Source organism: Bradysia coprophila, unplaced genomic scaffold (genome assembly GCF_014529535.1).
Source record: "Bradysia coprophila strain Holo2 unplaced genomic scaffold, BU_Bcop_v1 contig_193, whole genome shotgun sequence".
Classification (NCBI taxonomy): Eukaryota; Metazoa; Arthropoda; class Insecta; order Diptera; family Sciaridae; genus Bradysia; species Bradysia coprophila.
Genome location: NW_023503456.1, coordinates 211,333 through 225,776, shown reverse-complemented (window position 1 = coordinate 225,776; position 14,444 = coordinate 211,333). Strand labels below are relative to the sequence as shown.

The window sequence follows — 14,444 nt, the reverse complement described above, 5'->3', positions numbered from 1 at the left end:
ACCTATAGCTCGTCTTTTATATGGTCGCCAGTTCATGATCTTTTTGGTCCAACGTTCGTCTGTCCTTCTTGCAATATGTCCCGCCCAGCTCCATTTCAGAGATGCTATTCTTTCCATGACATCAACGACCCTGGTTTGTTGTCGAATCCATTGATTCGTCATTCTGTCTCTGAGTGTTATTCCGAGCATACTCCGTTCCATGGCTCTTTGTGTCACTCTCAATTTATCTTCGGATGCTTTTGTTAAAGTTAACGTTTCCGCTCCATAAGTGAGCACTGGAAGGACACAAGTGTCGAAAACTTTGCGTTTCAGACTATTATTCATTTTGCTTTTGAAAATTAGTCTGAGTTTTCCGAACGCTGCCCATGCAAGACCAATCCTACGTCTTATTTCTGCAGTTTGGTTGTCCAGACCTAACTTCAGTTTATGTCCTAGATATACATAGCTGTCGACTCGTTCAATGACAGTGTCACCAATTTTGATTTCTCTATCGTCCCCGATGTTGGTCATGACTTTTGTTTTCGATAAGTTCATCTTGAGGCCAACTTTGCTCGCCTCTTCACTTAACTGTTGTAGCATAAGCTGAGCCTGACCTAGATTCGCTGCTATCGGTACAATGTCATCAGCGAAGCGGAGATTGCTCAGGTACTCTCCATTTATCTTTATTCCCATTTTACTCCAGTTTAACTTCCTAAAAATACTCTGCAGAATCGCCGTGAATAATTTCGGTGAAATGGTGTCACCCTGCCTTACACCTCGGCCAATTCTGAATTTCTCCGTGCTCTTATGAAGTTTTATACATGAAGTAGCATTTTTGTACACATATCGAATTGTGTTGGAGTACCTTGAGTCTACTCTACATTCGTCTAATGCGTCCAATATCGACCATGTTTCCACTGAATCGAAAGCTTTTTCGAAGTCTATGAATAGCAAGACTATGTCGATGTTGTATTCACGACACTTCTCAATAAGCGTTCTCATCACCTGCAAATGGTCGTTTGTGCTGAAACCAGATCTGAAAGCAGCTTGTTCAACAGGTTGGTAGAAGTCGAACTTGTTAGTGTTCCTCTTCGTAATGATTTTCATAAACAACTTGTAGAGTGTTGACAATAGGCTTATGGGACGGTAATTTTCCAGCTTTGTTATGTCTCCTTTTTTATGCAGCAATGTAATTACCGCATTTTCCCAGGCTTCTGGTACTTCTTCCCATTGGAGACATTGATTAAACAAAGCCGTGATTGCCTTTAATAATGAGTCTCCACCTAGTTTAATGGCTTCCACTGGAACACCATCTTCTCCGGGAGACTTTTTGTTTTTCATCTCGGCTACTGCAGCTTTGACTTCATCAACAGTTATGTCGGGCATATCCTCCGATCCCACGTTTCTTATTATTGGTCTATCTTCGGTTTCTTCCGTTGGGCTCTGTCTTGCTGAAGAAAACAAATTCTCATAAAATTCTGTTGCAATGTTTAATATCGCATTTCGATCCGTTTGGATCGTTCCTGTTTTGTCTCGTAATTTGAAGATTTCTTTTTTGGCGTTTGTCATTTTTCTTCGTAGGACTTTCATATTGCAGTTAGCTTCAATTATGTTTTGAGCCAATTGGACATTATATTTTCTTTCATCTGATCTCCTTGCTCTGTTGATACTTTTAGACAGGTTCCGGTATTCCACCGAATCTCGTCCTCCGTTTTTTACCAACTCTGCTCTGCTTGCGATCAGGTCTAATGTTTCTCTGCTGAGTTTTGATTCTTTCCCTTGGACGGATTTGCATTTGGATTTCATGAAACCCATTATTGTATCGACGATTTTGGTATTCAATTCGTCCAATGTTTCACATTGATTGTTGACGTTATCTAATTCGGCAGTCATTTTCGTAGCAAATTCTTCATTTTGTGTGTAAAGCCGTTGTACGTCAATCCTTTCACTTTTCTGAACTAGTTGTGATCTTTGAAATCTGGTATTTAACGTGACTCTTGCACGAACCATTCGGTGATCACTACCGGTTGAAAAATTGTTTAGGACCGTAACGTTCTTAACGGTTGACTTACAGCCAGTTATGATGTAATCGATCTCATTTTTCGTTACACCATCTGCACTAGCCCAAGTCCATTTCCGTTGAGGCTTTCCTGCAAAAAATGAATTCATTGCGTACAAATTGTGTTGCTGTAAGAAGTTGAGTAAAGTATTTCCACGCTCATTTCTTTGGTCGTTGCTAAAACTACCAACAGAAACTTCGGAGTCTTCTTCTCGTTTTCCCAGCTTCGCATTGAAATCACCGATTAGATATTGGTAATGTGAAGGGTTTTCGTCCAGAGCTTTCTCGACATCTTCATAGAATCTTTCTACTTCTTCGTCATCATGAGTGGACGTGGGTGCGTAAACCTGAATTAATTTGACACTGTATCTGTTATTTATCTTCAGGCTTACGTATATCACTCGATCGGATATGCTTTTCGTGTGAATTATGCGATCCGACCACCGCTTGTTTATGAACAATCCGACACCGTGCATCAGCATCTGACTGTCACTTCCTCGGTAGAAGAATGTATGCCCTGATTGTAATTTCAGGCATTCCTCTCCAGGTTTTCTCACTTCGCTCACTCCCACAACATCCCATTTTATCTTTTCTAGCTCTTCTTCCATTTCTTGCATTTTTTGTCTTGACGACAATGTTCTGGCATTATATGTGGCAATGTATAATTCGTTATGGCTTCGTTTGAAGGTTTTTAGCATTAAAACACCACGCTTGCTACTGCGGGTTGGTGAGTATGAAAGCTTTACTTTGCTCGCCCCCGGTAATCCTCGAGCTCTGACCCGCACATTTCTGCACGTTCCGGGACCACCGTGCCTATCAAAGTGCACAGTGCCCGACGGGGTAGTGTTACTCTTTTTGAACATTCTTTTCCATAAAGCTTTGCCCATTCTTTTGAACCTATCTGAGCAAAAGGTTATTCGTCCTTTAAAAGCTTAACCTAGTAGCTAATAAGAATTCTGGGATCGTTCTATCCTTTGGCTTCCTGATCGTGTTGTTCCACCTCAACGTTGGTCCCTTAACCCCAATTCTTTCGGCTTCCAGCTCACGATTCATTCAACCTTAAGATTGATCTATCTAATCCTATCTTATTTACTGCTACGTCCTCGTTAAACTTCATTCCCTCCACTCTTTTTCAAACTGGCTTGGGACAGTCTTTGGCGGTGTTCAATTAGGAAGTAAAAATTCACAATGCTCGTGCGTAATCAGTCGTAGTTAAAGTTTTCTATTAGGAGTAATACACAACAATAATGAAACATGGAATTAAGCTCTAACAAGGTCAAATAATCAAAATTAAAAATTCAAATCGTTACGACCTAACAAATAGGTCTTGAGCTCACGTGAGAATCCTTCAAATCGAGGCAAGTTTCTAAGGGTCAAAGGCAGAGCGTTGAACAATGTGGGATCCGCGTATTGCAAGCTACGCTTACCGTAATTAGACTGAATGGGGGGCTTTTTTGGAAGATATGAAAACCTCGTACTGTACCGCTTGTTATTGTCGGAAAAAACAGTCGAATGGTGCTTTACATCGTTCAAGCAGCAGTACACATACTTGCAGACTGCAAACTCGTACATCTTAGAAACTGTGAGCATACGTGGAAACTCGGCACTAAACAGAAGCCTAGTCGGAAAGCGCAACGGAAGCTTGTGAGTAGCTGTAAGGGCTCAAGACCTGGAGCTCATCCATCATGCTCTTGTTAGCGGAACCCCACACACCAATACAGTACGTCAACGCAGGATGCACAGTCGAGTAGTAGATAATCCTGAGGACCTTTCTCGGGAGAAAACGCAACCTCTTAATAACACCAGTACCGCGCGAGACGGTGCTACTATGTTAGTGTTTGACAATGTGCTCATTCCAATCGACATGCTCGTCCAGCACCAAACCCAGACACTTGACCGAGGAACACGTTTCGATCGTCACGCCATTAAACGTAAGGACAGGCAAGCCATCGACCTTCACGTGGGGCTTGCGGAAGTGAACCAGCTTAGTCTTACTTAAGTTCAAAGTCAACTTGTTGACGCGAAGAGCAATGGGGACAAAACACCACCCTGTGGGACACCTATGGTAACGTCAGTCAACCCACTCCTGACGCCGTTACAGTCAGTGCATTGCTTCCAGTTGCTCAAGTAGCTTCTCAACAAACTGAGTGCTATTCCCCTAACGCCAGCAGCCTAAAGTTTGGCGAGAAGGAACTTATGATAAACTGTGTCGAATGCCTTTGATAGATCGATAAAGAGACCAGACACAACCTTCCTAACTTTTTACGACAGATATTTCTGATGGTTTTTTCCTTCCTTCCACAACCTTCCTGTCATCAATCTCCCTATTGATCATATTGATCAGCTCGAACAAAGCGGTGTGTGTCCCACTGCCTTCTCGGAATCCATACTGTCTGGTATGGAAAAACTTACAGCGTTTAAGAAAGCTCACCAGCGCTCGCTGAACAATAATCTCAAGAATCTTATTCACCGCTGGCAATACAGAAATCAGCCGATAGTTAGTCATGTCCTCAGAATCACCCTTTTTATAGATTGGAACCACCCTAGCGATCTTTAAGTCATCTGGGTAGACGCCATGGAAGATGGGAATATTCGGGTCGTCCCTTCGTGAGTTAGGGCCGTCTAAGTGTCTTAAGGTCTTTTGGGGATATTTACGGCAAAATAAACGATGGAAATGAAACGGTGCAAGATACGTATTGTCGACACAGGAAAAAAAATTGGGTGAGTAGACTGTGAATTAGGGCCCTAGAAGCGAAAGTTTACTCGGCCCTAAGTGTATTTTGCATGTACAACTCAAGGAAATTTTATCCGATTTTCCTGTTGTCTTTACACCATTCCTGTTATAACACAAACTTTAAGAACTGCTTTTGCCACCACTTCAGCGGAAATGGCAAAAGTAATGAAAAAAGGATTGTTTTGCGACTACTTTTGCTGGTTTTGGCACTACTTTTGCCTCATCTTAAGCCGTTAGCAGAAACCCTGAAGTAGTTGTAAAATTAGTTGCATAAAAACGTATCTAGTCTTCAATCTAGCCTTGGCTGCAGTGTTGTCAGACTCCATTTTTTACAACTACTCCAGTGGAGTGAGGATTAAGAAGCTTTTTCGTAGGTTTTTTTTATTCTTCTAGGGATTAATGTCATTCTTGAGATAATCCGAGGTCGGTTCAAAGCAACCTGATCATTTCTTGTGTGTGCACGAACTTCCAGGTTCCTAGAAATTTTAAATCATATTTTTAAGCTGCTGAGAGTACATAGACTGTGCCGATACAAAACGAAAAGTCGGCCGTCCATCGACAAAATATCAAAACGACAATTTCGATTAACTCAGTACGTTTTTGTCTTAGAATGCAAAAATCATTTTTATTTTTTTGTTTTTAAATTGTTTTTTTTTCTTCTTCTTTTTTATCATTACTTTTACACAGGTTGACCAGTTAAGCCCACTATCGCACTTAAATTCGGACATTTGTCTAGTTTACTAGAATCAATTTGAAAATCCTTTGGCACACGTCGCCAATTCTGCGCATCGAAATAGTAGAATGTACCCCGTTCGGTGTTGCCATTCTTTTCGTAATGAGCGATGCCATGAGCTCGCGTTATCCAAACTTTCTCCTCTATGTGATATCGCCAGTCTCGACTATGACTGCAAACAATTGGAAATTTTGATGAAAAACAAAAATCAATTTTAGGGTTAGCAGTAGACGATTAGTCGTTATCGGAATCGAAAACTTGCGCACATTTATCAGAGAATCATTTAAAGTCACGCGGCTTTGAATCTATTCGGACTTCTGAGGACGAGCGAGAGTCGGGTACCACTACTCGAAGATTGATTAATACTGAGTATTAGTTCTTGAATCTATACGACGTTGTTACTTTACGAACTCAACGATGTAAAGTGTAGTCTGGGCTGCTATGTCGCAAGAAGTCGTCTCACTCGCTGGCGAGTTTTAAAGTATTTAGACTGCAGTCAGTATATGATGAAGTGGTCAAAGTTTCCGAACAAAGTAGTTTTCTTGGCCCTCGCCAACCGGCAATAACCGGTTTTACTGAAAAACTGAGAACTTGCACATCTCCGTCGAATCGAAATATGTTTTAGTGGTCTCAACGGTTCCCGAAACTTTGATCAAATACCTTAAACTCATAGAACAACTTCTTTGTCAAGGGACCAGAACTGCCCGGTCTATAGAGGATTCCCGGGAAAGTGGCTAAAAAAATCGCTCACTTTGACTTTATTCAATTTTGACGTGTGCGTGCTTTTTGGAAAGGTAATTTCATTCCCTACCAACGATAGCTGACCGATCTCTGACATATCAAAGAATCGGGCGCCATAGAAATGGCCAGTGAAATGAATCTCAAAGTTAGCGGTTTTTTCGTGTCAAATTTCCTGGAATCCTCCACAGACCGAGAAGTTCTGGAAGTCCCTTGACAAAAAAGTTGTTCTATGAGCTGTAGGTATTGGATCAAAGTTTCAAACGTTTTGTTGTCTCCTCTTCCATCGGTTTTTTCGAATTTTCTTCTGGACTTGAGGGAAGTCTGAGATGTCTGGAGGTCAGTTCCTAGAATTCCATCACTGCGAAAGGTCCAACTACTTCCCAATGCTAGAACTCTCGAATGACCAGTTCTGAATCAGTTTTTTTGAAGCTCTTTTCTTGATTCAAGGAACGTTTGAGGTCTTCAGAGTTTTACAGCGAGCGAGATGACACAGCAGCCTGGACTGTGACAGTAGGGTGCTTACGTTCCCGTCACAGCGATCCTGTCTTGATCGTTAAACTGGCTAACGAATTGGACAAGAGCTTGGGTACCTGGGCAGAAATTCCAGTTTAAAACTTAATTTAAAAACAGGTCAGCTAGCCAGACTAGCTCTGCATCTTTTACTGACATGTCAGTCTCAGATTGTGATTGATATTGTGTGAAATGGTGCTTCAGATGCGGAATTGTACACGAAGAGCATTGTGGCGGGAATAAGCTAAGAAACAACTCAATTCTGATCTCGATCAAAGTGCACTGTGTGGTGTGGGTAAGTTCTAAACGAAAGTGGATATCTTCATAAATGTGTTAGCATTATACGTACAGTTCGGCAGCGGCCGCCAACTGCATGTAATCTCCAACGTTTCCGTAAAATAGAAAGAAGAGCAAATCGTCTTTGTATTTCTTCAACGTCAAATTGGCCAGCTTGTCTCTTATCGACATGTTGACCAAATATTCGGGTGGTACGTGAAAGTCGATGTCTTGAGGCCTGCGGTACAACAACAACAAAATGTGAGAAATCGGTTCGATCAGCCGGCTGGCAGGAAATTTGTCCGTTACGAGCACATACCGACACGGTTGATCCGAGAACGGGCCACCAAATGTAGGATACAGATTTTCTTGTGAATTTAAATTTAAACCTAAACCAGTCAGATCCTGTCCCATTGCCAGTGTTACAAGGTTCGGATCAGATTCAGCGGCTCGAATGAACGTCAGTAATCCAACCATACCGAACTGATTGTTAACCATGCTAGCAGGTATGTTTGTGACTTTGCCTGGGATATAAGAAACACAAAATTGAAAAAACGCCGAACCCGATGCAGTCCGATTGGACTCTATGTAGTGCTATACTCACCATCAGGTGATGTTTGAACTCCACGCTTAAAAGCCTTATCATTGCCCGAAATTGATTCTGTTTGAAGATCCATTCCTACGCCAGCAGCACCTCCGCTCCCCTTATCAGCACCATCATGCAGTCCCAAACTATTAGTTGACAAGGTGCCGTCGGTGATCTGTGTACCGGGCAATGCTGGGAAATCTTCACTGGACATTTGAAACTCAGATTGTTCGGCCGTTGGTTGTTTCACCATTCCCACTAGATAACGGACTATTCGCAATGAGAACGGCTACTATCTGATTTACTGTTATGCATTGCATATTTACCGTAAGGTTTACTGCCGGGCGGTTGCAGAGCATTCGTTTGAGGTAATGAGTCATTTCCTCTCGCGTTCGTGAGGGATGGAAATTCAGAGAGATCAAGCAGCGGTGGTGTTCCCGTAGAATCGCCTGCACTGCCACCAAAAACTGAATGGAAATTATTAAGACTGTTCCCACTTTGAGTACCATAGCCTCGAGTTTGCATGAACGTTGACATCGCTGCCTGCATAGCGACGGCAAAACAAAACGAAAAAAAAATTTGTTTGATCGTCTCCGTCAACCCATTGCGAAATCAAAATTTTCGTTCTTGATACGTACCATTGATCCGCCAATACCTTGCATCGGTCTTCTGTCCTGCTGAAACGTTCGTTGGCCGAATATACTATTCCGGCCGGTACTTGAGATCTGCGGTGGTGCTCCAACATTGCCCGACAATTGGATGCTTCGGTTCGGTGACAGTTGCGGCTGCTGTGATGGCGCATAGCTGGCATTATTTTGGGGAAACATTCCGGATGTTGGAGTGACATGTCCCGATAACGAACTACCACCAAAACTACCCGAATTTCGATTACTCAGTGATGTCGTCGCAATACTTCTAGGAGGCTGTTGAAAATTTAAATTTGCCATAACCTGCAAGGAAACGCGGAGAACAGAGGACATGGAATTAGTCGATTGATTTGAAAATGAAATTTTTGAAGGGAATTTTATGCTCCAGTCAGTCATGTTACACCGTGTGTTATCAGTATAAGAAATTGTAGGGACTATAGGGAGTCAAAACATCAGAAAGCTGTAGGTCGTCATTAGGGATCATTCGTAAAAGACGTCCGTTTTTTCCAGTGCTGCCAGCAGATTTGAATCATTAATGACTCGATAAATATGCATTTTCGTGAGTCGTGGGTTCTACCCACCCAAATAGACCCCTAATTAGGGAATAAAACACACGTTAAGTCTCAATAGTACATATTTAGCGAGTTAATAATGATTTAAATCAGCTGGCAGCACTGGAAAAAGTGGACGTTATTGATGAATGGTCCCTTAATGGAATGGCTCCCTATGAGGGTCGTCTGTTAATCTGATGATTATGACTCGTAAAGATAAAAGAACCGACCACACGAAGAATGAGTAGAGTCTTGATGACAAATGTGACACACGATGCTGTAAATATTGAAAGTATAGCCCTTTCGAATTGTAATGTACTCATTAGAGCTACGCTGACTTTTCTTATGTATCTTATCAATGAATAAATGAAATGGAAGTTGTCGAAGGTCAAGGAACCAAAGAAAACGTTACTCTCAGAATTTTAACTGTGAATAGTCAAATTGACATTAGAACAGAAGAATTAGGCCATACGTCGCTATCTAAATGGCCAGTTACCATATGATGAACTCTGGTTGCCACATGTACACTGGTTGCCATATGCACTCTGGTTGCCATATGTACTCTGGTTGCCATTTGTACTCTGGTTGCCATTTGTACTCTGGTTGCCATTTGTACTCTGGTTGCCATTTGTACTCTGGTTGCCATATGTACTCTGGTTGCCATATATACTCTGGTTGCCATATGTACTCTGGTTGTCATGTGTACTCTGGTTACCATATGTACTCTGGCTACCATATGTACTCTGGTTACCATTTGTACTCTGGTTGCCGTATGTACTCTGGTTGCCATATGTACTCTGGTTGCCATTTGTACTCTGGTTGCCATTTGTACTCTGGTTGCCATTTGTACTCTGGATGCCATTTGTACTCTGGTTGCCGTATGTACTCTGGTTGCCATATGTACTCTGGTTGCCATTTGTACTCTGGTTACAGTATGAGCTCGGTTGAAGACGTGAACTTTATAGTCGGAAAATCCGAATCCTTTACACATCAGCATCGTGAACATTAGGAATATTATTGTGTGCGTCGTAGACGATGTGACATGACTTAACGACTGTAGATCACTGCACAGTAACCAGGATTCATATGGTGACCAGAATTCATATGGTGACCAGAATTCATATGGTGACCAGAATTCATATGGTGACCAGGATTCATGTGGTGAGCAGGATTCATATGGTGACCAGGATTCATATGGTAACCAGAGTTCGTTTGGTAACCAGAGTTGGTTTGGTCACCAGAGTTGGTTTGGTCACCAGAGTTGGTTTGGTCACCAGAGTTGGTTTGGTCACCAGAGGTCGGTTGGTAACCAGAGGTCGGTTGGTAACCAGAGTTCGTACTGTAACCAGAGTTCACACTGTAGCCTGTGTTATGTTGCGACTTTTTCTTTCAAAGATTCCTTGGGAAAGTGAAATTTTAAACGGTGACAGTAGATCTTAATGCGGAATGTTGTTTGGTTTGAAGGTAACATAAGGTGCATGATTGAATGTGAACAGTCATTGGACAGTTGGGGCTGCAAAGCTTGTTGTAACATTTAAGTTTTAAATTTTCCAAAAACTTTTAGCTTTTGTTCGTTGCAAGTAGACTGTAGAAGGTCGGGGTAGTTTGTTAAGAAACCTTTTGAAAACGAAAAGAAACGAATTTTCCGCAGACCATTCATTGAACGTAGTGGTAGTAAATAAAAAGGTTGCGTACCGTGGCCAGTTAGTGAATTTAGAAGAGTAAAACCATAGAATAGGTAGGGACTGGCATCGTTCAGGATTTTTACCAGATCATTACATTCATTTGCTAGATGTTTGTTTGACAAAATGACGAGGTTTTTTTCTCGAAACGTTTTACTGACAAGCAAACAACTGAAATGTTTTCAATTTAAAAATATTCTGATTAGAAATCCGAGAGTGACGTAAAAACCAATAATGCGATCACGGCAATTTTACATTTTTGTACGCATTACTTGAAATGTAAAAAAACCGTCTTTTTGCGGAAATCATAATGTGAAATGTAAAAAAAACGTCTTTGGATTAAAATATTGTAATAAGCAGTTCAAAATGCAAATTTTGACCGACGTTCTACCTATATCTGTGTTTTTTTTGCAAAAATAAGTGTTTCTGTCGGCACAAGTCATTCTTGTTCATCAGCACAATTTTACTATCAGATCCATGTACGAAATGTAGTTGAACAAGAAGACTGAATTCATTTTCATTTCATAAGTCGCATTTAAATTCATTTTAAAATAAAATTGCGAAAAACCATACCACGAAATAGCATTATTTTTGAACTTGAAACAATGAGTAGCTCAAGAAGCTCGGCGGTGCAATTTTCGATGATGGCCGTTTTATTCGGCGGTGCAATTATCGATGATGGCCGTTTTATTCGGCGGTGCAATTATCGGTAAATGTGAAAATTGATTTTTTTTTTGCTTTCAAATGATTAATTAACCTATTAGAGGTATCATAATGAATAATCAATTGAAAAATAACGAAAAATCCATTTTCCATCGAATGTAAATTAGCGCCGAATAAACCGACCTTCGATGGCCGTTTTATTCGGCGGTGCAATTACTCTCACAGTGACAATGAAGTTTTGTTTATAGTTCGATGCACTTCATCGATGCACCAATTATCAGATTATTGCTCTTTTGGAAGTTTTTGAAGTTAATTTCAACACAAACACACAATCACTATGCAATTCTTCACTTGGGAATATTCATTCTACACTTCTTGTTTTCGTTTGTTTTTACTTTGGTATTTGCTACGATTTGTGGCGTCAAAGCGAATTAAAATCTGGTAAAATTGAAGTGCCAGAGTTGGACATTTTACTTATATTGATCGTGTATCACTCACTCATTTTCCAGACATCAAGTATAGTACGCGAATAGTGCAGAGATGATTGCACAATGCACAGCTATGAAATGAGATTACAATGTGAAGCAAAAATAAAATTGTTTACGTTGAACTGTGGTGAGACGCACTTATGGATTTCATCAAACGAACGGTCGAAGAAAAAAAACAACAACATTCATACAAGCTCCTGTAAAAACGACATTCGATAAAAGAATTTCGAGTGTAAATTAAAACAAAAACACTCAATGTAGTCACCCACACACACCGTTGGTAACAGAAAAAAAAACTTTTACGCAAAACTAACACGCAATTTAATCAAAGATTCTCAAAAATTTTACACCTGTATGTTGATCAAGTCTCGCATCCCCAGTTATGAGACGAAGAAAAAAAATAAAAACGCTCCGCGGCGCATCGAACACAAACTTTTTCTTTTGCGTAATTTTTTTCTTAAACAAATTCAACTTTTGGCGCTGCACTGGCCATTTTTACTTACCTAAATAAATTTTAATTAACGAAGTTTTCATCCAAATTAATATCACCAAAATTTTCGGGACGAATGCAAAAACATAACTTTTTCAACAAAATGAACAAGAAAAATCCAAATTCTATGGGCTATTCAATTGAATCGGTTTTGTTTGCACCATACAGCAGAATATCACTCAAATACACTAATTTAAGCCGACCAATTGCAAGTACTTTTTTTGTTTTCTTTTCAGATTGATTGTTTTTCTTGATTTGACGCTAAGAAAATTGTAAATTTTCGATTGTATGTCTTTTCCACTTTTTTTTTATTAAAATTTTATTCACTGCGGTGTATGTGGTAGCAAATGAAATGTCAAAAAAAAATTGCTTTTTTTCACGACTCACATAGAAAAAATAACAAAATTCTCAACTTGGTTTTTCGTTGCGTGCCACTTGAAGTGTTTTTTCAATGAACCGTACGGCAGGTGGATATTGTTTATGTACTTGGAACAAGTATTTACGATTTAATTTTTCCTATGAAATCTGTAAAAATACGAATTCTTTTCTGTCCTTCACATAATAGCACTTCTAAACAATAACGAGACGCCATATTCTTTTTTTAAAGCGGAAATAGTACGAATTTTGTTTTTGTTAGGTTGAAATTTCATGTACAAACTGGGTGATACCGGTAATGCATTTCAGAGCTTTCAGATTATTACCAACAATACCACAGTTGTAGCGCAATGTTTTGAACCGGTGACAGTCTCATAGAAATAACATCGCATATGCCAAGGTTAGACTATGTTTACATTGGATTTGAAATGTGCTACTTCTTCTCCTAGTGTTGACGGGAATGGAACTTCAATTAATAAGTTTAATTGAAGAAGCACTACATACACATAGCAACGTGAATTCGGCATAAAATTCTTTTGTTTTCAGGCCTTTTCCAATTGTTTGAAAATGTCAAACTTGCGAAAGCTACGCAATTTTGATGGTTGAAATGAATCAATCGTCCAAATTTCCAAGGTACTGAAAGAACAGGTTAAGACAACTGCGGAGGCGGTTGACACTAACTTTTATAAACGCACTCACTACATATAGTGTTGGAAATCAACTTGAAGAAAAAAATGCGTTTTATTCAATTTAATGAGCGAATTCCCGAAGACTACAAAACAAACCACAAAAACAAAATTGTCACTAAAAAAACAAACTAAAATTGACATCTACTGAAATACGTGTTACGACTGTTACAAAAACAGTTGTTCTATATTCATAACAGTTGTTATTACATTTGATGAATATATGATTATGATGTATTTTGGGTGCGATAAATTTTTTTTCGCAATTCCGGTCCATAATCATCACCTTTCCATGCATCCATTTAATGTCGTTTTGAAGGTATTCTTTCACTGTATTTCTGGACACAGTGCGATATCCGCACGCTAAAGAACGAAGGCTAAATTTTTATAAATAAAAATCTTGCATTGACCAGAAATCGAACCACCGACACCAAAAGGTTTTTGAACACAAAGCAGCGACTATAGCCATTCACACAATTATACCGAACGTATTGTTGAAGCGTATATACTAAGCATTGACTACTCGATTTCATTCAACGCGTATCTTTACATCACATTGCAATGTGTATTATAATGCAGCCTTCTTGATCGTTCAAATGAATTTCTGTATACACAATAATTTTGGAACAAAATGTAGGCGATGTTTTGCATTGGAAAGGTGATTATGGCCCGAAATTGCGAAAAACGTTGTATCTACCACGGTAGGTATGCCGGTATTTTTTCGCACACGACGTCTTGTCGACATCTAGTGCGAAAAAATACCTTCATACCTACCTTGGTAGATAAATAACTATTATCGCACTCATTTAGCGTGCGATAAATTTTTTTCGCACTGATTTTTGGATGAAATAAAACTGGTTCATATGACACAGGCTGCGTAAGTATCGAATTCGGTCACTGAATTGCATAAAAAATCAAAATCTGCGTTTTGTTGGTTTTACTCTAGTTCGTTCAATCGACCTAGTTTTTCCGGTTCATTTTTCCATATTCGGTTTAAGATTATACTTACAAAAATTAGAAAGGTCCCAGTGGGTCTTCAAATTTTTTACAGTTAACCCATTAGATTATAGGTCTGTTCCAAGGTCCTTCGAACCAAGGTCCATGCGACGAAGTAGAAGTTTTTGTCAAAATCGGTCAAAATGTAATAGAACGCGCCATACTTTCCATCGTTCCGTTCAGTATAAAAAACAAATTTTGTATGGAGATTGTTGAGCCCCGTACGAACCCGTATATCTATCAATGAA

General features: G+C 39.8%; 1 protein-coding gene across 2 annotated transcripts; it reads right to left on the bottom strand.

Moving 5' to 3' along the window:
- Positions 1–5,369: 5,369 nt before the first annotated feature.
- LOC119075172 (regulator of gene activity) lies at positions 5,370–12,744 on the bottom strand. Of its 2 annotated transcripts, none has more exons than XM_037181569.1 (7): positions 12,153–12,744; positions 8,257–8,568; positions 7,945–8,161; positions 7,637–7,876; positions 7,352–7,556; positions 7,106–7,270; positions 5,370–5,677 (listed from the first exon to the last, which is right to left on the bottom strand). In XM_037181569.1, the coding sequence occupies exons 2-7, from the start codon at positions 8,563–8,565 to the stop codon at positions 5,452–5,454; spliced, it is 1,362 nt and encodes a 453-aa protein (XP_037037464.1). In that variant the 5' UTR covers positions 8,566–8,568; positions 12,153–12,744; the 3' UTR covers positions 5,370–5,451. The 2 variants fall into 2 exon arrangements, with proteins under 2 accessions (XP_037037464.1, XP_037037463.1); XM_037181568.1 differs by having other exon boundaries at positions 7,637–7,888; positions 12,153–12,743.
- Between the last annotated feature and the right edge of the window lie 1,700 nt (positions 12,745–14,444).